General features: G+C 38.7%; 1 protein-coding gene across 2 annotated transcripts in view; it reads left to right on the plus strand.

Moving 5' to 3' along the window:
• The window catches only part of UPRT (uracil phosphoribosyltransferase homolog), a 36331-nt gene extending 18868 nt beyond the window's left edge, over nucleotides 1–17463 (plus strand). Inside the window, exons 2-7 of one of the 2 annotated variants that reach the window (XM_043570661.1) lie at nucleotides 6643–6685; nucleotides 9577–9646; nucleotides 10714–10776; nucleotides 12659–12820; nucleotides 13516–13614; nucleotides 16270–17463. In XM_043570661.1, the coding sequence (XP_043426596.1) occupies nucleotides 6643–6685; nucleotides 9577–9646; nucleotides 10714–10776; nucleotides 12659–12820; nucleotides 13516–13614; nucleotides 16270–16376 (544 nt within the window). In that variant the 3' untranslated portion in view covers nucleotides 16377–17463. The remainder of the gene's footprint in view (nucleotides 1–6642; nucleotides 6686–9576; nucleotides 9647–10713; nucleotides 10777–12658; nucleotides 12821–13515; nucleotides 13615–16269) is intronic. The other variant, XM_043570662.1, reaches the window with a different exon arrangement.
• Nucleotides 17464–21905: the final 4442 nt, after the last annotated feature.

A 21905-nucleotide genomic window follows, 5' to 3' on the forward strand; every position in this document is an offset into this window, starting at 1 on the left:
ATGCTGGTGCAATTTTGATTGGGATTGCATTGAATGTGTAGATAGCTTTGGGTAGTATTGACATTTTGACAATATTTATTTTTCCAATCCATGAGCAGGGAATGTCTTTCCATTTCTTTAAATCTTCTTCAATTTCCTTCATAAGCTTTCTATAGTTTTCAGCATCCAGATCCTTTACATCTTTGGTTAGATTTATTCCTAGGTATTTTATGCTTCTTGGTGCAATTGTGAATGGGATCAATTTTTTTATTTGTCTTTCTGTTGCTTCATTGTTAGTGTATAAGAATGCAACTGATTTCTGTACATTGATTTTGTATCCTGCAACTTTGCTGAATTCATGTATCAGTTCTAGCAGACTTTTGGTGGAGTCTATCGGATTTTCCATGTATAATATCATGTCATTTGCAAAAAGCGAAAGCTTGACTTCATCTTTGCCAATTTTGATGCCTTTGATTTCCTTTTGTTGTCTGATTGCTGATGCTAGAACTTCCAGCACTATGTTAAACAGCAGCGGTGAGAGTGGGCATCCTTGTCGTGTTCCTGATCTCAGGGAAAAACCTCTCAGTTTTTCCCCGTTGAGGATGATGTTAGCTGTAGGCTTTTCATAAATGGCTTTTATGATCTTTAAGTATGTTCCTTCTATCCCGACTTTCTCAAGGGTTTTTATTAAGAAAGGGTGCTGGATTTTGTCGAAGGCCTTTTCTGCATCGATTGACAGGATCATATGGTTCTTCTCTTTTTTTTTGTTAATGTGATGTATCACTTTGATTGATTTGCGAATGTTGAACCAGCCCTGCATCCCAGGAATGAATCCCACTTGATCATGGTGAATAATTCTTTTTATATGCCGTTGAATTCGATTTGCTAGTATCTTATTGAGAATTTTTGCATCCATATTCATCAGGGATATTGGCCTGTAGTTCTCTTTTTTTACTGGGTCTCTGTCTGGTTTAGGAATCAAAGGAATACTGGCTTCATAGAATGAGTCTGGGAGTTTTCCTTCCCTTTCTATTTCTTGGAATAGCTTGAGAAGGATAGGTATTATCTCTGCTTTAAACGTCTGGTAGAACTCCCCTGGGAAGCCATCTGGTCCTGGACTCTTATTTGTTGGGAGATTTTTGATAACCGATTCATTTTCTTCACTGGTTATGGGTCTGTTCAAGCTTTCTATGTCCTCCTGATTGAGTTTTGGAAGAGTGTGGGTGTTCAGGAATTTGTCCATTTCTTCCAGGTTGTCCAATTTGTTGGCATATAGTTTTTCATAGTATTCCCTGATAATTGTTTGTATCTCTGAGAGGGATTGGTTGTAATCATTCCATTTTCATTCATGATTTTATCTATTTGGGTCATCTCCCTTTTCTTTTTGAGAAGCCTGGCTAGAGGTTTGTCAATTTTGTTTATTTTTTCAAAAAACCAACTCTTGGTTTCGTTGATCTGCTCTACAGTTTTTTTAGATTCTATATTGTTTATTTCTGCTCTGATCTTTATTATTTCTCTTCTTCTGCTGGGTTTAGGCTGCCTTTGCTGTTCTGCTTCTAGTTCCTTTAGGTGTGCTGTTAGATTTTGTATTTGGGATTTTTCTTGTTTCTTGAGATAGGCCTGGATTGCAATGTATTTTCCTCTCAGGACTGCCTTTGCTGCGTCCCAAAGCGTTTGGATTGTTGTATTTCCATTTTCGTTTGTTTCCATATATTTTTTAATTTCTTCTCTAATTGCCTGGTTGACCCACTCATTCGTTAGTAGGGTGTTCTTTAACCTCCATGCTTTTGGAGGTTTTCCAGACTTTTTTCTGTGGTTGATTTCAAGCTTCATAGCATTGTGGTCTGAAAGTATGCATGGTATAATTTCAATTCTTGTAAACTTATGAAGGGCTGTTTTGTGACCCAGTATATGATCTATCTTGGAGAATGTTCCATGTGCACTCGAGAAGAAAGTATATTCTGTTGCTTTGGGATGCAGAGTTCTAAATATATGTGTCAAGTCATGTGATCCAATGTGTCATTCAGGGCCCTTGTTTCTTTATTGACCGTGTGTCTAGATGATCTATCCATTTCTGTAAGTGGGGTGTTAAAGTCCCCTGCAATTACCACATTCTTATCGATATGGTTGCTTATGTTTGTGAGTAATTTTTTTATATATTTGGGGGCTCCGGTATTCGGCGCATAGACATTTATAATTGTTAGCTCTTCCTGATGGATAGACCCTGTAACTATTATATAATGTCCTTCTTCATCTCTTGTTACAGCCTTTAATTTAAAGTCTAGTTTGTCTGATATAAGTATGGCTACTCCAGCTTTCTTTTGGCTTCCAGTAGCATGATAAATAGTTCTCCATCCCCTCACTCTCAATCTAAAGGTGTCCTCAGGTCTAAAGTGAGTCTCTTGTAGACAGCAAATAGATGGGTCTTGTTTTTTTATCCATTCTGATACCCTATGTCTTTTGGTTGGCGCATTTAATCCATTTACATTCAGTGTTATTATAGAAAGATACGGGTTTAGAGTCATTGTGATGTCTGTATGTTTTATGCTTGTAGTGATGTCTCTGGGACTTTGTCTCACAGGGTCCCCCTTAGGATCTCTTGTACGGCTGGTTTAGTGGTGACAAATTCCTTCAGTTTTTGTTTGTTTGGGAAGACCTTAATCTCTCCTTCTATTCTAAATGACAGACTTGCTGGATAAAGGATTCTTGGCTGCATATTTTTTCTGTCTAGCACCCTGAAAATCTCGTGCCAATTCTTTCTGGCCTACCAAGTTTCAAAAGAGAGATCAGTCACGAGTCTTGTAGGTCTCCCTTTATATGTGAGGGCACGTTTACCCCTTGCTGCTTTCAGAATTTTCTCTTTATCCTTGTATTTTGCCAGTTTCACTATGATATGTCCTGCAGAAGATCGATTCAAGTTACGTCTGAAGGGAGTTCTCTTGCCTCTTGGATTTCAATGCCTTTTTCCTTCTCCAGTTCGGGGAAGTTCTCAGCTATGATTTCTTCAAGTATACCTTCAGCACCTTTCCCTGTCTCTTCCTCCTCTGGGATACCAATTATGCGTATATTATTTCTTTTTAGTGTATCACTTAGTTCTCTAATTTTCCCCTCATACTCCTGGATTTTTTTATCTCTCTTTTTCTCAGCTTCCTCTTTTTCCATAACTTTATCTTCTAGTTCACCTATTCTCTCCTCTGCCTCTTCAAGCCGAGCTGTGGTGGTTTCCATTTTGTTATGCATTTCGTTTAAAGCGTTTTTCAGCTCCTCGTGACTGTTCCTTAGTCCCTTGATCTCTGTAGCAAGAGATTCTCTGCTGTCCTGTATACTATTTTCAAGCCCAGCGATTAATTTTATGACTATTATTCTAAATTCACTTTCTGTTATATTATTTAAATCCTTTTTGATCAGCTCATTAGCTGTTGTTATTTCCTGGAGATTCTTCTGAGGGGAATTCTTCCACTTGGTCATTTTGGATAGTCCCTGGCGTGGTGAGGACCTGCAGGGCACTTCCCCTGTGCTGTGGTGTATAACTGGAATTGGTGGGCGGGGCCGCAGTCAGACCTGATGTCTGCCCCCAGCCCACCGCTGGGGCCACAGTCAGACTGGTGTGTGCCTTCTCTTCCCCTCTCCTAGGGGCGGGATTCACTGTGGGGTGGTGTGGCTCGTCTGGGCTACTTGCACCCTGCCAGGCTTGTGATGCTGGGGATCTGGCGTATTAGCTGGGGTGGGTAGGCAAGGTGCACAGGGGCAGGAAGGGCAGGCTTAGCTCGCTTCTCCTTAGGTGATCCACTTCAGGAGGGGCCTGTGGCAGCAGGAGGGAGTCAGATCCGCTGTCGGAGGCTTGGCTCCGCAGAAGAGCAGAGTTGGGTGTTTGCACGGAGGGAGGAAGTTCCCTGGCAGGAACCGGTTCCCTTTGGGATTTCGGCTGGGGGATGGGCGGGGGAGATGGCGCTGGCGAGCGCCTTTGTTCCCCGCCAAACTGAGCTCTGTTGTCAGGGGGCTCAGCAGCTCTCCCTCCTTTTGTCCTCCAGCCTTCCCGCTTTCCGAGCAGAGCTGTTAACTTATGACCTCCCAGACGCTAAGTCGCGCTTGTTGTGGGAACACAGTCCGTCAGGCCCCTCCGCTTTTGCAAACCAGACTCGGGGGCTCTGCTTGGCCGGCGAGCCGCCCCTCCGCCCCTGCTCCCTCCCGCCAGTCTGTTGAGTGTGCACCGCCTCGCCGCCCTTCCTACCCTCTTCCGTGGGCCTCTCGTCTGCGTTTGGCTCCGGCGACTCCGTTCTGCTAATCCTCTGGCAGATTTCTGGGTTATTTAGGCAGGTGTAGATGGAATCTAAGTGATCAGCAGGACGTGCGGTGAGCCCAGCGTCCTCCTAAGCCGATATCTTCCCGAGACCGCCTAATAATCACTTAATACTTCTTTTAAGGCAAACCAGATTTTTCTTCCCTATTGAAAAACTGTGTTCTGGCTGCCTAGATTGTATGTTTGTATATGTCTAGTAAACAGAAAGTAGTCTTCAGTTATTTTTTTGTAGTACACTAACTTTTACTTCCTTGATGAGCATATTGTGAAGATTGATTCCAGAAATCAAAGATGCTACCATAATAGTGTGGTTTTATTTGAAAACCACAGTACATGAAATAGTCTGTTTTATTTATTTATTTAATTTATTTTTTAAATTTGAGTATTGTTGACACACAATGTTACATTAATTTCAGGTGTACAACATAGTGATTCCACAAGTTTATATGCTATGCCATGTTCACCACAAGTGTAGCTACCATTTGACACCATACAGTGCCATTACAGTATATGGACTATATTTCTTATGCTTTGCCTTCTATTTGCAGGACTTATTCATTCCATAACAGAAAGCTTGTATCTCCCACTTGCCTTCACACATTTTGCCCATATCCCTATCCCCCTCCCCTCTGGCAACTATTGGTTTGTTCTTTAAATACAGCCTGTTTTAAATGGGCTCTGTGTGTGTGTGTGTGTGTGTGTGTGTGTGTGTGTGTATGTGTAGGTGTGTGTGGATAGTTTTCTGAGTTTAGGGAATATTTATATGTAAAGAATACAGACCTGTATTCTTGCCATTGCTCAGTTTTGGTTCATATTTTAGAGAGTTATTATATGATAATATAATATGATAGAACTGTAATATGATAGAACTGTGGTTACTCTAAGAAACCAAATGTCATTTGTGTCAGGGATATTTCATTTCTTTTTCCTGTCAGAGAAAGTAATCGCAGCTTGGGAAAAAAGAGGTAGTGGTTAATGTTATACCGAGATAATATATGCTTGCATATGCCATTTTGATGCTGTGTTGGGGGAATATTTTAGGTATTCTGTGGATAGGCAGATGGGGATTTTTAAGTACATAAAGTGTAAATCAGTCTGTTCAGTCAGATCATTTAACTTATGTTGGGTAGAACAATACTAGATTTTTACATACAGAAAAAAAATGTCAGCCTTTAAATATTCCCCTTTTGGTTGGTCAGGTGGTCAGGTGCAACCCTAGATTATTATTAATTGGGCACCTCAGGATATAAAAGTGTTGACCAGAAGGGAATGTACAGGAAAATGGCAGAAAGATCTAGGGAATAAAGTATTTGATTGAGAAAACAGGTAAAAGGAACAAATTATCAATAATTTTAGAAAGAGGTCTTAGAAATTAGGTTATGCATTCTTGAAAACAATGGTAACATTAGAAGATTTGTTTGTGTCAATTAGCATTCCAAAATGGAATTAGAGAAAAAGTAGATGGGTTACTTATCTTGGTTACCTGGGTTTAAAAATTTTTTTTGTTTAAATTTTTTTTTCAACGTTTATTTATTTTTGGGACAGAGAGAGACAGAGCATGAACAGGGGAGGGGCAGAGAGAGAGGGAGACACAGAATCGGAAACAGGCTCCAGGCTCCGAGCCATCAGCCCAGAGCCGGACGCGGGGCTCGAACTCACGGACCGCGAGATCATGACCTGGCTGAAGTCGGACGCTTAACCGACTGCGCCACCCAGGCGCCCCAAAAATTTTTTAATGTTTATTCATTTTTTGATAGAGACAGAATACGAGTGGGGAAGGGGGAGGGGTAGAGAGAGAAGGAGGACACAGAATCTGAGGCAGGCTCTGGGCTCTGAGCTGTCAGCACAGAGCCTGATGTGGGGCTCGAACCCACGAACCGTGAGATCATGACCTGAGCTGAAGTCGGCCTCTAAACCAACTGATCTACTTAGGCCCCCCAATTACCTGGGTTTTAGTTCAAGGTGAATGGAGGGGGAGAATGGGAAGAATCTGTTTTTCATACTGTGAAGTTTTTCTCTTAACTTGAGCTGTGGGCTTGCTGCCATCTTGCAGGGGTAGCTTCATTCATCTCCTGGTTGAATAATATATACTTGGGCAGCTCAGTGGGAGAATGCATGATCTTTTCAATTCCTGTCTCTAATGTTGATATCAAGTAAGCATTTTAAACAGTATTTATTGAGTCATTCCATTTAGGTTCCTGTATGCAAGTGAAAAATATCTTGCCTCAGCAATAGTTTGTACATGTAAGCTTTTAGGCTTTTAGTATGTAATAGGTTTTAATATCAGTGTTACTATATGTGTTAAGTAATATTTTACTTTAAAGCTCTAATCTGGACTAAAACTTTTACTACTTTCTTTCTAGGACAGCCAGTAGAGGGGACTTCATGTTTTCTGCAGATCGTTTGGTAGGTAGAGGCTCTCCATTTTTGTTTCATTGTTCCTAGTGATATAATCATAGTAGGGCCAAGGGACTTTTTTGTTCTACAGCATTCTGAGGGGTGAGAGAGTTTGTGCCAAGTAAACATCATCCTGGTAAACTTCTGAAGTATTTTGTCTCTACTCTTTCATTAAAGCTGTACCTCAATCCATTTCACCTCAGAGTATTGCCCATGAACTTGTTCTCTGTAATTCTGAGGTACTTCTACCTCTCAAAGGGGATCTTGGTAACCTGATCTTGAGTAAACCCTAAATGTCTCATCTTAGAACAGTGAAGTGAAGTACATGAAAAGAAAACCAAAGATGTAGGGAGACCTAGTAGTTACTTTTGTGGTATTCATTTGATACAGAAAAAGTAATACCTCTCTTGTAGTTTACATGGGGAGTTATTTATTTTTTCCTTTCTGTACTATCTTTACATGTGAAATACTGAGTTGGACTGTGTATGCTTTCCTCAGAGACTTCCTGTTAAGGATTGGCCATGCCCAATTCAGTTTAGCTAAGTGTGCTCTGAAAGGATCTCAGGCCAAGTTGGGTTGTCTTCAGATGAAGCATTGCATTTTCTTCTTGTATTTACATCTAAGTGTGCTTAGTGCTTGGAATAAGCACACATTTTCTGCTGTGGTTATTAGTATTCATACTCATGAAATACATACTGAACTCAAGTCAGGCACTGGGCTAGGCTGTGTTGCAGGGGGAGAAGATACAGCAGTAAAGAATACAGACATTGTCCCCGATCTAATGGAGTTTACATTCTAAATACTGTTGTCAGTATTTAGTTTGGGAAAGAAAGAAAAGTGGCTTATTAACCTCACAGGTATAATCAGAGAGCAAAAGACAGATTATTAAAGGGAATGTGAGAAGGGAAGAAAGGCACGAAACTTTTCATTTAGATTTTCCCTGGGAAAATCTTAATTCCAAAACAGTGTAGGCTTTTGGCTTTAAGTATTCTTGGTTCTTAATTAATTGACACTCCTGTAGTGATAATTAGGTCATTCTGTCTTTATGCTTTTTTTAAATTAAAAAAAATTAAATGTTTATTTTTGAGAGAGAGAGGGGCAGAGCACGAGCAGGAGAGGGGCAGAGAGAGAGAGGGAAAACACAGAATCTGAAGCAGGCTTCAGGCTCTGAGCTGTCAGCACAGAGCCTGACATGGGGCTCGAACCCATGAGCCATGAGATCATGATCTGAGCCAAAGTTGGACGCTTAGCTGACTGAACCACCCAGGTGCCCCTGTCTTTATGCTTTTATCAAACCAAAGGAGCAGTTTCAAGGAGGAAGGAACATGTGCCATCGGCTGCTGTGGAGAAAACAGAAATGTTGGTGTTCATTAATAGAAAGTGGTTCCTCTTTCTTTTGCTTTCTTTGCCCTTTTTCTACAGAAGGCAGGAATTAAGTTCATGGTTATTATAAAATGCTTGCCTGAAAGGGCAGGCCTTATATCTTAAATAAAAAATAAGGATCCACGACATAATTCACATGAGGGGATGGTAATTGGAACCTCTCTGTTCTCTGTATTTGGCTTTGCAGGTTCTGATGATATTGGGGGTTGTGTGTGGAGGGCCTTCTGTCATTGTGGTAGAGACTGGAGCTATTTAGGTTTCTGGTATTGAGGATTTCTAGTACATTTGTCTATTCTAGCACAAGGATACCATTACAGTTGACATTAATTGCATCGTGGATTTGTCAGGATTGGCTTCCTGGGTACTTGAATCTTGAGTTCTTTATATGTAGTTACCCTTCTTCTGGTTTTATGTTCTATAAGGCTTGGACACATCCAGTTTCTGTCCCAGGGTTGCAGGAGATGGGCAGGAGGTAAGACTTTTTAGAGGAGTGTTACTGGGAGATCTAGGCTCTCCAAAGAAAAGGATTCTTTTCTTCCCTTGCTCTTAAGAAACATTAACCTCCACAGAAGGGGTGGCTAGAGATGAATGTGCATACATACACAGTATTCATGAGGTTCCTGGACCCTCTGATGCTATAGGCTGACAAAGTGCTGGCCCATTTAGCATTGATCATTTTAATGGCAGCAGGGTGTTGTGTTGTAATAACAGAACATGGAGCCTGGTGTTTCTCCCTGTTGTTCCTAATTCTTAATAATGTAATATTGATGAGATAAAATGCATTGAAAACTGAGTACCACCTTTATTGTAGTAGGCTCTGGAAGCTCTGGGTGCTCAGAGGAATATCATATCTGGGTTTTGGAGGCTGTTCCTAGTAGTTCTGATGGATTCTTTCCTCTATACTGCACATTAAGATCATTAGGAGACTTTTTTTTTTTGAAAGCTGAGAATGTGAGTCTTGACCTCAGGGTCATGAGTTTGAGCCCCACACTGGGTCTAGAGATTACTGGATCCTACTTCAAACTCAGGAAATTGGTTCAGCCCCATCCATTCATTTATTTCCTCCTAAGAAGTTGCAGGCTTTATTTGCATTATGGTGAGCCTTTGATAAAAAGAAACCACCTTAATTTCAAAGTACTGAACAAGGCAGAGGAATTCCCAGTGGGCACTATTTTCAGAGTAACCAGAAGTATATTACTTCCAAGGGTGCCTGCCATGACTCTTGTCACTTGCTGTAGTTTTGCATCTCTCATAATACAGGCTGGACTAACTGAATGAGAATCAGAAGGCATACTTGAGCCTTTTGGTGGTGATCATGTGCCTAACCAAGGTTGGATACCTAGCAGCAAGCAGCCGAGCATGGGGATCTGAAATAGGGATGAGCTATATCCTACCTCCATGAGCTCCACCCTTGCCTATTGCATTACTGACTTTTTGCCTAGTGTTCAGCTCCTTAAGCTAACAGCCAACACTAGATTCCTAGAAGTCTTTCAACTTATTCTTCTTTTGACTCTTAGATCAGACTTGTTGTGGAAGAGGGGTTGAATCAACTGCCATATAAAGAATGCATGGTGACCACCCCAACAGGTAACCAGGGATGTTCCTCTCATATTCTCCTCATAAAAATTCTGAGAATCATGGGAAAATGGAAAAATAAGCAGTCTGAGTAAATCAGTAAATGAGGAGTCTAGGTGAAGCCTAGACTGAGGTGGAGCCTAAGTTGTTCTTTTAAACAACTTAATAAACTCAGACACATTTAGTAAAGAAATTTATGTGGATGACTTTTTGTTAATGGCTTGCTTGTCAATTCAAGTTAAAGGTTAATAAATATGCTTTAGCATGCAAGTGTTGCCTTTGATAACAGCCCATTGGGATAAACTGGCAGTTTATCTTCACATCTGTAGGGAAGCTGCTGGTGTTAATAAATGGGTGGGCTGGTTTGGCACTGAAATTCCAGGTGAAAGAATGAGAAGGAAAAAAGACAGAGAAAATGAAAAATGTTGAGAACTGGAGAGGGTACTTTGTTTTACTCTAATAGAACACAGCTGAACATCCCTATTTCAGGAATTTGAAATTCTGATTTTTTTCTTTAGTAAATAATGAAAGCTGTTCTATTCAGAGGTTGACTTTATGAAAATTGGGGGCTGAGATTGTTGCATCATAATTGATACAAAATCAGTATGAAACTAAGGGTTGAACGTGTCTAGGTAATGACTTCAGCCTTTGTCTTCTGCTTTTTAAGGCAGAATTGAAGTTCAGAAAAAAGGATGGAATGAGTAGCCTCTCTGCTGTGGCTCACAGTGTGGTCTCAGTTTGAATTGATGGGGTTTATAGCACTCAGAGTGCAATGATTCCACTCTGAATTCAATTTGAGGAATGTGTATGTGAATATCATGCTATCATAAATCTTGTTCCTCCTCAGTAAAGTCTACCTCTCCCAATTATCCCCACAGGTTTCTTAGGAAGAATTAAGAAATAACTGAAAAATCATGACTCTTCTCATTACTTTCACAAGGAGTCTAAGAGGTTATACAGAATGTCTAGACAAGGATTGCTCTGTACCCAACTGCTTTAAACTATAGGTAGGCACTTTATAAAATAAGTGGATTGCTCCAGTGATGAAAGATAAATTCTTTGGTTTTGTTCCCCAACAGGGTACAAGTATGAAGGAGTGAAATTTGAGAAGGGAAATTGTGGGGTCAGCATAATGAGAAGCGGTAGGTTTGCATATGTGTGATTTTTGTCTCTTTGCATGCATAGAAACAGTTTTTTTTTTTCCAGGAGAGAGGTGAGCTTGTCTGTCATAATTGAAGCCTGCCTTAACTTAAATCTCACCACTTGTGTTGTCTGTCCTCATGGTGCCTTGGATGATGGCCTCTGTATTACTGAATTTGATTTTAACTGCAGGGCATCTACTCCATTAAAATAAATAAGCTTTCAGAGAGATTCAGGGTAGGATGGGAGGATAGGATGATGAGATGATGCTGTCCTGGGGAGAACAGGGCAGTTTGAAGACTGACAGAATATGGCACAAATTCAGGCCTGCAGAGCTTTGAATACCTGACTGGAGAAATGTTTGTTCTGTTTTTGTTTGTTTGTTTTTATAGGGAACAGTCCTACCCTATCAGGAACTGGACTGGATGACTTATTCAATATTTTTAGTTTTATATTTGATGTGTATGTGACTATATGGCAGAAGCACTTAAATGTTATTAACTCTCTATGTATTTCCAAATTCTGGTCTTATAAATGCTGCATTTGTATTTGAGTCCAACTGATTACTCTTCTAAACCAGACTTTATGCAACAAAATCACATGCCTATAATTAGAGCGTCTACCTGTTACATGGGGAGGATTATTTTTATTCAGCAACTTAACAAATAAATTAACTAATTTTTGCACAAGGTCCCATTGTTCCGTAAAAGCCTCACTTGCACTAGACAAATGAATTTTTTCTACATACAAGCATTGCCTTTTCTGTGGCTGTCAAGTTCTGTTTGTAAACAATTGAATACCTCAAGTAAAATAGAAGCGTTTAGCTCCCTTTTTTATATAAGGTAGCTTTTAAGCAATGATCGGATTTTCAGAACAATGGTATTTAACCTTTTAAAACTGGTGAAGACAATGGAGATGGGCTTTAATGGCATTTTTTTCTTCTATTTTAGTCCAGTTCCTGCCCTAACGTCAGTGGCATCTCCACACCCCTAGTACATAGCAGATGACCTTGGGGTAATGCATAGACAGGGTTATTTTTTAACCTTATTAGCTGTTGGTTGATTTTCCTATATATTAGAAACTGTTTTTATGTTTACAGTAGTGATAGAAAGTTTCCCCTTAAAATAAATGTAAATGAAAATAGTTAAAGAAAAATATTAAGTAAATAACAGTACAGGTAGAATTCTGATGTGGCCTCAAATCTTGAAGATAGTACTAGAATGATTGACTTTTGGCAAATACTTTCTAATGGAATTCAGACTCAAAATGACTCAGTGTTCAGAAACCAAGTGGGTAGTAGTAGCGTTGGTTATGGTTCTTGGGGAAGGGGAAGAAGGGAACAGTATAGTTTTTCACTGTTTGCCAGCAAACTTCTGCCATTGAAGTCATTGCTGGGGATTAGTGATATCTCCTGATGGAGATATCTCCATCTCCTCCTCCTTGGTCTGTAGCCCTCATTTCTTCCATAAATCTTTTATATATCTTTTCAGATGAAAATACCAGGTTTAGGTGGTTTAAAAGTCTTCCTTAAAATAATAAGAGTAAAATGGTCCTGATACTGGAAAAGCTCAGGGAGCAGCCTAACAGAACACTATTTGTTGAATTTCATGGAAGCGTGTGACATCCCTCAAACTTGAAAGCCAGCAATAAAGATAAGCTTATCCTACTTTCATTGGCCAGCCCTTAATCTGGCTTAATTGACCTGCACTAAGTATAAAATATGAGCATATTAGAAATGAAAGCTCTTAAGAAGAATTGCTCCCATTTTGGCAATGTCCTTTTTGTATTAATTATAGTCACATGCTCTGCTTTGGCCTATTTTTGGACCTTATTTTTATCTCCCCCTACCCTTTTTTTCTTTTGAAAATTTTCCTTTTTTTCAAGGTGAGGCAATGGAACAAGGTTTACGAGACTGCTGTCGATCTATACGAATTGGAAAGATCCTGATTCAGAGTGATGAGGAAACACAAAGAGCCAAAGTATATTATGCCAAATTCCCTCCAGACATTTACCGGAGAAAAGTTCTTCTGATGTATCCAATTCTCAGTGAGTGGCTGGAGTTTAATTTGTATACTTTGCTTAGGGTTTAAAGCAATTCCACTTAGTGACTGCCTTTTAGGTACCCTTACATAAAGGCAAACCCCTTTCTAAATATGTTTTTCTGTTGGATTTGGAGTTGCCCTGGGCAGTTTCACTGGGGAATTTTTATTGTGTAATAAGAGAATATATGTTATCTAAATTTCTTTTAGCTCCAAAGAGCTTTTGTTTTAACAGGAGTATTCACACTGAAGCAAAGGACCTAATGAGGCAGAATATATAGAACACAGAAGGACTATTGAAATATGTCCCTTCTCTAGCCCAGTGAGCATAACAGTGATTTTCTCAAGGATTTATCCTCTCTGGAAGTAATATTTTTTCTCCTATTGTATTGTTTCCTAAGCTTACTCAGATCACACACGACATTGTCTCCTAGCGTTGGTGGTGGAGGGTGGGTGTCAAATTTGATATCTCTAATACTGAATGAATTTAGGGTTTGTTGTGCATTTGAAAATTGAAAAGTGTATGTGTCATGTCCATTATTGAAAATAATGTCATTGGTAAAGAAAAGGTACCTGCAAATGAAGCTTTGCCTAGTGTCTTATGTTAGATTACTAAACTGCCTTTAACTTCAAAGAAACTTCAAAGACGTTTTGAGATAAATGTTAAAGTTGCTAATGCATTTGGTTGTCATTTAATTTCAGGCACTGGAAATACTGTAATTGAAGCTGTAAAGGTTCTTATAGAACATGGAGTTCAACCCAGTGTTATTATCCTACTCAGCCTGTTCTCCACTCCTCATGGTGAGTTCAGCATGAGGCAGTAACTGGGCCTTCAGATGGTCAAGGGTTGGGTAAGTGTGTATCTGCCCAGACTCTCATGGGGAGAAAAAGTTCATTTGCTTCCACATTAAATCTAAATCTAATTTTGGTAGTTTATAACTTGTGTTAATAAGCTTTAAGCTGGGTGATAGGATATTTTACACCATTCTAATGTTCAAATTGATATGGAAGGTGATGAACTAATCCCTTTGAAGGGGATTGCGATTGTTTTTGTGGTAACATTGTTTGGGTAGAGCCTGCGAATAGCTGAAATGTCTCTGTTTCTCCTGACTTCTCAGCCGATCCTGAGAACTGCTCCCACACCACAATCAACTTGAAGATCTGGTTAGATTCTGTGGTCTTGCTGCAGTAAACTTTGCAGCATGAAGCAAAGATCAGAAGTTTTTTTTAAGTTCTATTTCTGCTCAAAGGGCATAATGGTAGAACTGTGTGTTTGTTCTCCATTTCCTCAGGAAAATAAACCTAATGTAAGGCCTTAGTTTTTTTTAACATACAATCTAGGACAATTGTGAAAGTGTCCTAAGAAAATAATCATACATGCATGTAGAAACTTAGCTTTCAGGATGTTCATTGCAGAGTTATGTCTACTGTAAGAAAAAATTCGATAGTATATAAATGCCTTACAATAAAGAAGTGGTTAAGTAAATATATATTCAAAGGATGTAATATTATATAACTAAATCATGTTTTTGAAAAATATTTAATAACATCAAAACATCTTCATGGTAAATGTTAAAAAGTAACTGCATTAGAATAATGTAAAATGTTATCACCAAGTTTAGAGACAATTAAGACAAATTACGACTATTATCACTACCACAATCAGACTTGGATATAACATCGACCCTAATAAGTGTTTCCTTAGCATGAGAGGCTAGACAGATGCACAGTACTATTTCAAATTTAATTTCAAAATACACACTATATTAATAGTGGTTATCTTAGGATGGTGGGATTCTAAGTGCTTCATTTTATTTTTTAAGTTTTGTTTTTGGTATTTTTCAGATGTTTGACAATGAATTTGTATTTGTTTCATAATTGAAAGGAAAAAGAAATATGTGGCTTCTAGTTAGAGTGCTTCCTCATGTCCAAAGGTTCCAAGTCTCAGCCAACCCTGAAGAGGCTACAGCATATCTTGTTGGGAGGGCTGCTTTCAGTAGGCCATTGATTATTTTGCTGTTTCATAATAAAAACTTACTGGTAGTTCAAATGTTGATGGTGACAAAGGGCAATTTGCTTGGTCATCCATTTATATATAGCAGAGACGGCACTGTAAATGTTGAGATAACCAAATAATTATTGGGCTTTCTGCCCTTGGAAGTAGAAAAGTAACTGTATTAGTTCTAAGAGTATACATTAGAATAGTATACTATTCTTTGACATTGTAGATGAAAAAATCTTATTTCGTGACAGCATCATTATGGCTTTTTAGTTTGGCTAGGATCCTAGCTAGACTCTTTCCATGCAACCCCCAAAGCTAGAGTCCTAACTTCTAAAAGCTAGCTCGCTCTGACATACCAAATAAGTTTTCACACTTGTTTCAGTGTTCCAGTTGAGAAACCATCCATCATCTTATATATGATGCTGTTTCTGGAAAGGAGTATATATTCTTTCTATTATAGCTGCCTTTAAAATGAAACAAAACAGGGGAACCTGGATGGCTCAGTTGGTTATGAATCCTACACTTGGTTTTGGCTCAGGTCATGATCTCACGGTTCATGGGTTTGAGCCCCATGTCAGGCTCCACGTGACATTGCAGAGACTGGTTGGGATTCTCTCTCTCTCTCTCTCTCTGCTTTCTCCTCTCTCTCTCAAAAATAAACATTTTTTTTAAAGAAAGAATAATTTAAGGGGCGCCTGGGTGGCGCAGTCGGTTAAGCGACCGACTTCAGCCAGGTCACGATCTCGCGGTCCGGGAGTTCGAGCCCCGCGTCAGGCTCTGGGCAGATGGCTCGGAGCCTGGAGCCTGTTTCCGATTCTGTGTCTCCCTCTCTCTGTGCCCCTCCCCCGTTCATGCTCTGTCTCTCTCTGTCCCAAAAAAAATAAATAATAAAAACGTTAAAAAAAAAAAAAAAAAGAAAGAATAATTTAAAATGAAAACAAAACAAAGACTTCAGGGAGAAAGTTGCTATAACTGAATGTATTTGTAATATCTCGGATATAAAACAATTTGATTCTAAGAATTCATTAGTTACTGGGTGAGGGCATAGTGTGATGATTGTCAAAGCTTTTCAGGTATCAGACATATAAACTAAGAGATTAGCAAAGTCTGACTAGGAGGTCATTGCTTTCTGTCTTATCTCATTTTTTAATGTTTATTTATTTTGAGAGAGAGACAAACCAACAGGGGTGAGTGGGGGAGGGACTGAGAGAGATGGAGATACAGAATCTGAAGCAGGCTCTGGGCTCTGAGCTGTCAGCACAGAGCCTGACGTGGGGCTTGAACTCACAAGCCACAAGATCATGAGCTGAGTCAAAGTCAGACGCTTAACTGACTGAGCCACCCAGGCGCCCCTTCTGTCTTTATTATACTTAGTGGCTATGAAATTCCTGAATTCCAGCTAATGTTACCAAAAAGTCCTGCCATAACAGCAATTTTCCTATTATTTTTTGAAGGTGCCAAATCAATCATTCAGGAGTTTCCAGAGATCACAATTTTAACTACTGAAGTTCATCCTGTTGCACCTACACATTTTGGACAGAAATATTTTGGGACAGACTGAGTTACCAAAGACAAATTAATTATCTTGTGTAATATTACAGTTAATGTTTTGAGTTTCTACCTGTTTTACGAATTCACTTGAAGAATGGCAAAGAAAATTATGCTTTATAATTTTTGGAAGTGGGTATAGTAAAAATTATTTACTGTACTTTAATGTATTTGGTTATTTCTTGACTGTTGGCACCAAATTCAACAATGCAGCACACACAACTCTTAGAAAATATTTTAATAATATTCTAATGCAAGTTGATGATCCCTCAGTGCATGGACACTGTTTCTTAATTTTTGAACCTCTCAGTTTGGATGTTGTTTGCAGCCACAAATAAAACCCAATGGGATTCTGTCCTTTGGCCCACTCTACTTTACATTTTGTTTAGTTTGCTTTTAGTACTAGGGAGATTTCATGTTAATGGCTGTTGTCACCTTCTTCTCCTCTTTACTTCCAAGTACTATACATGCTGGTAACTTGGGCAGGGTGAAAAAAGAATGCCTCCTGGAATTTTACATTTTGTTAATATCCTCACTCAATTAGCAGACCAAGAATATGTAGTTAGCTCTTCAGTCAAGCCATTAATGTTCTTCGTGGCTCAGTTCCCATCGTGTGCATTGTTGGTAGGTGCCTTGCCAAGCGTAATGCAGTGAAGAGATGATGGAGCATTTCCAGCAACTGGAAATATAACATTAATTTACATAGATAGATTGAGCCAGGGATATCTGGATGCTGACAAGGGAGGGCTAATTACTGTTAATGTCATCAATGCCCTAGAAAGGAATTGGTGGTGATTTTTCTGAGGTATGGGGAAGAACAGTTTCTTGCTGAGTTTTATGGCCAGTAAGTACATTAAAATGCTACATTTTCAGTTTGGATATTTCATATGATTTGGAAATGAGTTATTTTGCATGCCTGTCAACTGAAGATGTATTAAAATTAAAAACACCATATTTTAAAAATTCTCCAGTTATATATGTGTTCATATTTAGGCCTTGAAAAGGAAGATAAACTGTTATAGAAAACAATATTTGTGTTTGGAAACTTGCTTGTAAAATCCTGATCTCATTTTACATTGATAATAAACATTTTAACAGTGGTTCTGGCTGGTTACTTGAATAATTATATTCTCATTGCCCCATAGGCAGTTGTTGTGAGCCTCTGTTCTAAAATATCCAGAAAAGAGCAAAAGGAAACAAAGCTGATGAAAGTCAGCAAAGATTAGGGGGCAGGAGCAAAAGCTGGTGGACAATGGATTACATTTTCCCTATAGAGCCTAGGAATGCTAAAAGGACTTCACTATATTTTTCCCTTTATTTTTATTTTTTTTAGTTTTTATTTAAATTCCAGTTAGTTAACAGAGTGTAATAATTAGTTTCAAGAATTTAGTGATTCATTGCTTACATCTAACACCCATGGCTCATCACAAGAAGTGCCCTCTGAATCCCCATCACCTATTTAACACATCCCCCACCCCACCTCCCCTCTACTAACCATCAGTTTGTTCTTTATACTTAAGAGTCTGTTTCCTTATTTGCCTATATTTTCCCCCACTATGAACACTTGTTTCTTAAATTTCACATATAAGTGAAATAATATGGCATTTGTCTTCTCTGACTTACTTTGCTTAGCTAATACTCTCCGGCTCTATCCATATCATTGCAAATGGCAAGATTTCATTCTATTATGGCTGAATAATATTCCATTGTATGTATGTGTGTGTGTGTATGTGTGTGTGTGTACACACACATAAATACATATATACGTACCACAATTTGTTTATCCATTCATGAATCAATGGACATTGGGACTCTTTCCAGAATTTGGCTATTGTTGATAATGCTGCTATAAACATTGGGATGCATGTACCACTTTGAACCTGTATTTTTGTATCCTTTGAGAAAATACTTAGTAGTGTAGTTGCTGGGTCATAGGGTAGTCCTAATTTTAATTTTTTGAGGAACCCCCATACTGTTTTCCAGAGTGGCTGCACCAGTTTGCATTCCTACCAACAGTGCTAAAGGGTTCTCCTTTCTCCACATCTTCACCAACATCTGTTGTTTCCTGAGTTGTTAATTTTAGCCATTCTGACAGGTGTGAGGTAGTATCTCATTGTGGTTTTTATTTGTATTTCCCTGGTGATGAGTGATGTTGAGCATCTCTTTGTGTGTCTGTTAGCTATCTGGATGTCTTCTTTGGAAAATGTCTACTCATGTCTTCTGCCCATTGCTTAACTGTTGTTTTTCAGATGTTGAGTTTCATAAATTCTTTATAGATTTTGGATACTAACCCTTTATCCCATATGTCATTTGCAAATGTCTTCTCCCATTTTGTCAGTTGCCTTTTAGTTTCCTTGATTGTTTTCTTTGCTGTGCAGAAGTTTTTTTTACCTTAATGAGGTCCCAAAACTTCATTTTTGCCTTTATTTCCCTTGCTTCCAGAGACATATATAGTAAGAAGCTAGTGCGGCTGGGGTCAAAGAGGTTGCTGCCTGTGTTCTGTAGGATTTTGGTGGTTTCCTGTCTCACATTTAGGTCTTTCATCCATTTTGAGTTTATTTTTATTTATTGTTTATTTGTTTATTTTATTTTATTTATTATTTTTTAAAAATTTACATCCAAACTAGTTAGCATATAGTGCAACAATGATTTCAGGAGTAGATTCCTTAGTGCCCCTTAGCTATTTAGCCCATCCCCCCTCCCACAACCCCTCCAGTAACCCTCACTTTGGTCTCCATATATTTATGAGTATTTTCTGTTTTGTCCCCCTCCCTGTTTTTATATTATTTTTGTTTCCCTCCCCTTATATTCATCTGTTTTGTCTCTTAAAGTCCTCATGTGAGTGAAGTCATATGATATTTGTCTTTCTCTGAGTGACTAATTTCACTTAGCATAATATTCTGCAGTTTCATTCACGTAGATGCAAATGACAAGATTTCATTCTTTTTGATTGCCGAGTAATACTTCATTGTATATATATACCACATCTTTATCCATTCATCCATTGATGGACATTTGGGCTCTTTCCATACTTTGGCTATTGTTGACAGTGCTGCTATAAACATTGGAGTGCATGTGTCCTTTCAAAACAACACACCTGTATCCCTTGGATAAATGCCTAGTAGTGCAATTCCTAGGTCGTAGGATAGTTCTATTTTTAGTTTTTTGAGGAACCTCCATACTGTTTTCCAGAGTGGCTGCACCAGCTTGCATTCCCACCAACAATGCAAAAGAGATCGTCTTTTTCCGCATCCTCGCCAACATCTGTTGTTGCCTGAGTTGTTAATGTTAGCCATTCTGATAGGTGTAAGGTGGTATCTCTTTGTGGTTTTGATTTGTATTTCCCTGATGATGGGTGAAGTTGAGCATTTTTTCATGTGTCAGTTGGCCATCTGAATGTCTTCCTTGGAGAAGTGGCTATTCATGTCTTTTGCCCATTTCTTCACTGGATTATTTGTTTTTTGGGTGTTGAGTTTGATAAGTTCTTTATAGATTTTGGATACTAACCCTTTATCTGATATGTCATTTGCAAATATCTTCTCCAATTCTCTAGGTTGCCTTTTAGTTTTCTTGATTGTTTCCTTTGCTGTGGAGAAGGTTTTTATTTAATGAGGTCCCAATAGTGCATGTTTGCTTTTGTTTCCCTTGCCTCCACAGATGTGTTGAGTAAGAAATTGCTGTGGCAAAGATCAAAGAGGTTTTTGCCTGCTTTACCCTCAAGGATTTTGATGGCTTCCTGTCTTACATGGAGGTCTTTCATCCATTTTGAGTTTATTTTTGTATATGGTGTAAGAAAGTGGTCCAAGTTCATTCTTCTGCGTGTCACTGTCCAGTCTTCCCAGCACCACTTGTTGAAGAGACTGTCTTTATTCCATTGGCTATTCCTTCCTGCTTTGTCAAAGATTAGTTGGCCATATGTTTGTGGGTCCATTTCTGGGTTCTCTATTCTGTTCCATTGATCTGAGTGTCTGTTCTTGTGCCAGTACCATACTATCTGGATGATTACAGCTTTATAGTATAGCTTGAAGTCTGGGATTGTGGTGCCTCCTGCTTTGGTTTGCTTTTTCAAGATTGCTTTGGCTATTCAGTGTCTTTTCTGGTTCCATACAAATTTTAGGACTGTTTGTTCTAGCTCTGTGAAGAATGCTGGTGTTACTTTTATAGGGATTACATGGAATGTGTAGATTGCTTTGGGTAGTATCGACATTTTAACAATATTTGTTCTTCCTATCCAGGAACATGAAGTCTTTTTTCCATTTTTTTGTGTCTTCTTCAATTTCTTTCATAAGCTTTCTATAGTTTTCAGTGTATAGACAACTCTTTGGTTAGATTTATTCCTAGGTATTTTACGGTTTTTTGTGCAACTGTAAATGGGATCAATTCCTTGATTTCTCTTTCTGTCGCTTCATTATTGGTGTATAGGAATGGAACCAATTTCTGTGCGTTGATTTTATATCCTACAACTTTGCTGAATTCATGAATCAATTCTAGCATTTTTTTGGTGGAATCTTTTGGGTTTTTCATGCCATCTGCGAAGAGTGAAAGTTTGACCTCCTCCTGGCTGATTTGGATGCCTTTTATTTTTTTGTGTTGTCTGATTGCAGAGGCTAAGACTTCCAATATTATATTGAATAACAGTGGCGAGAGTGGACATCCCTGTTTGTTTCCTCACCTTAGGGGGAAAGCTCTCAGTTTTTCCCATTACGGATAATATTAGCGTTGGGTCATTCATATATGGCTTTTATATCTCGAGATATGCTCCTTCTATCCCTACTTTCTTGAGGGTTTTTATCAAGAAAGGAGGCTGTATTTTGTCAAATTCTTTTTCTGCATCTATTGAGAGGATCATATGGTTCTTGTCCTTTCTTTTATTGATGTGATGAATCACGTTAATTGTTTTGCAGATATTGAACCAGCCCTGCATCCCAGGTATAAATCCCACTTGGTCGTGGTGAATAATTTTTTTTAATGTATTCTTGGAGCCAGTTGGCTAATATCTTGTTGAGGATTTTTGCATCCATGTTCATCAGTGAAATTGTTCTATAGTTCTCCTTTTTAGTGGGGTCTCTGTCTGGTTTTGGAATCAAGGTAATGCTGGCTTCATAGAGAGTTTGGAAGTTTTCCTTCCATTTCTATTTTTTGGAACAGCTTCTAGAGAATAGGTGTTAACTCTTCCTTAAATGTTTGGTAGAATTCCCCTGGAAAGCCATCTGGCACTGGACTCTTGTGTTTTGGGAGATTTTTGATTACTAATTCGATTTCCTTCCTGGTTATGGGTCTGTTCAAATTTTCTATTGTCTTCCTGTTTCAGTTTTTGTAGGGTATATGTTTCTAGGAATTTGTCCATTTCTTCCAGATTGCGCATTTTGTTGGCATATAATTGTTCATAATCTCTTATTATTGTTTTTATTTCTGTTGTGTTGGTTGTGATCTCTCCTCTTTCATTGTTGATTTTATTTATTTGGGTCCTTTCCTCTTTCTTCTTGATCAAACTGGCTAGTGGTTTATCAATTTTGTTAATTCTTTCAAAGAACCAGCTTCT

This window comes from Prionailurus bengalensis, chromosome X, assembly GCF_016509475.1.
Source record: "Prionailurus bengalensis isolate Pbe53 chromosome X, Fcat_Pben_1.1_paternal_pri, whole genome shotgun sequence".
Classification (NCBI taxonomy): Eukaryota; Metazoa; Chordata; class Mammalia; order Carnivora; family Felidae; genus Prionailurus; species Prionailurus bengalensis.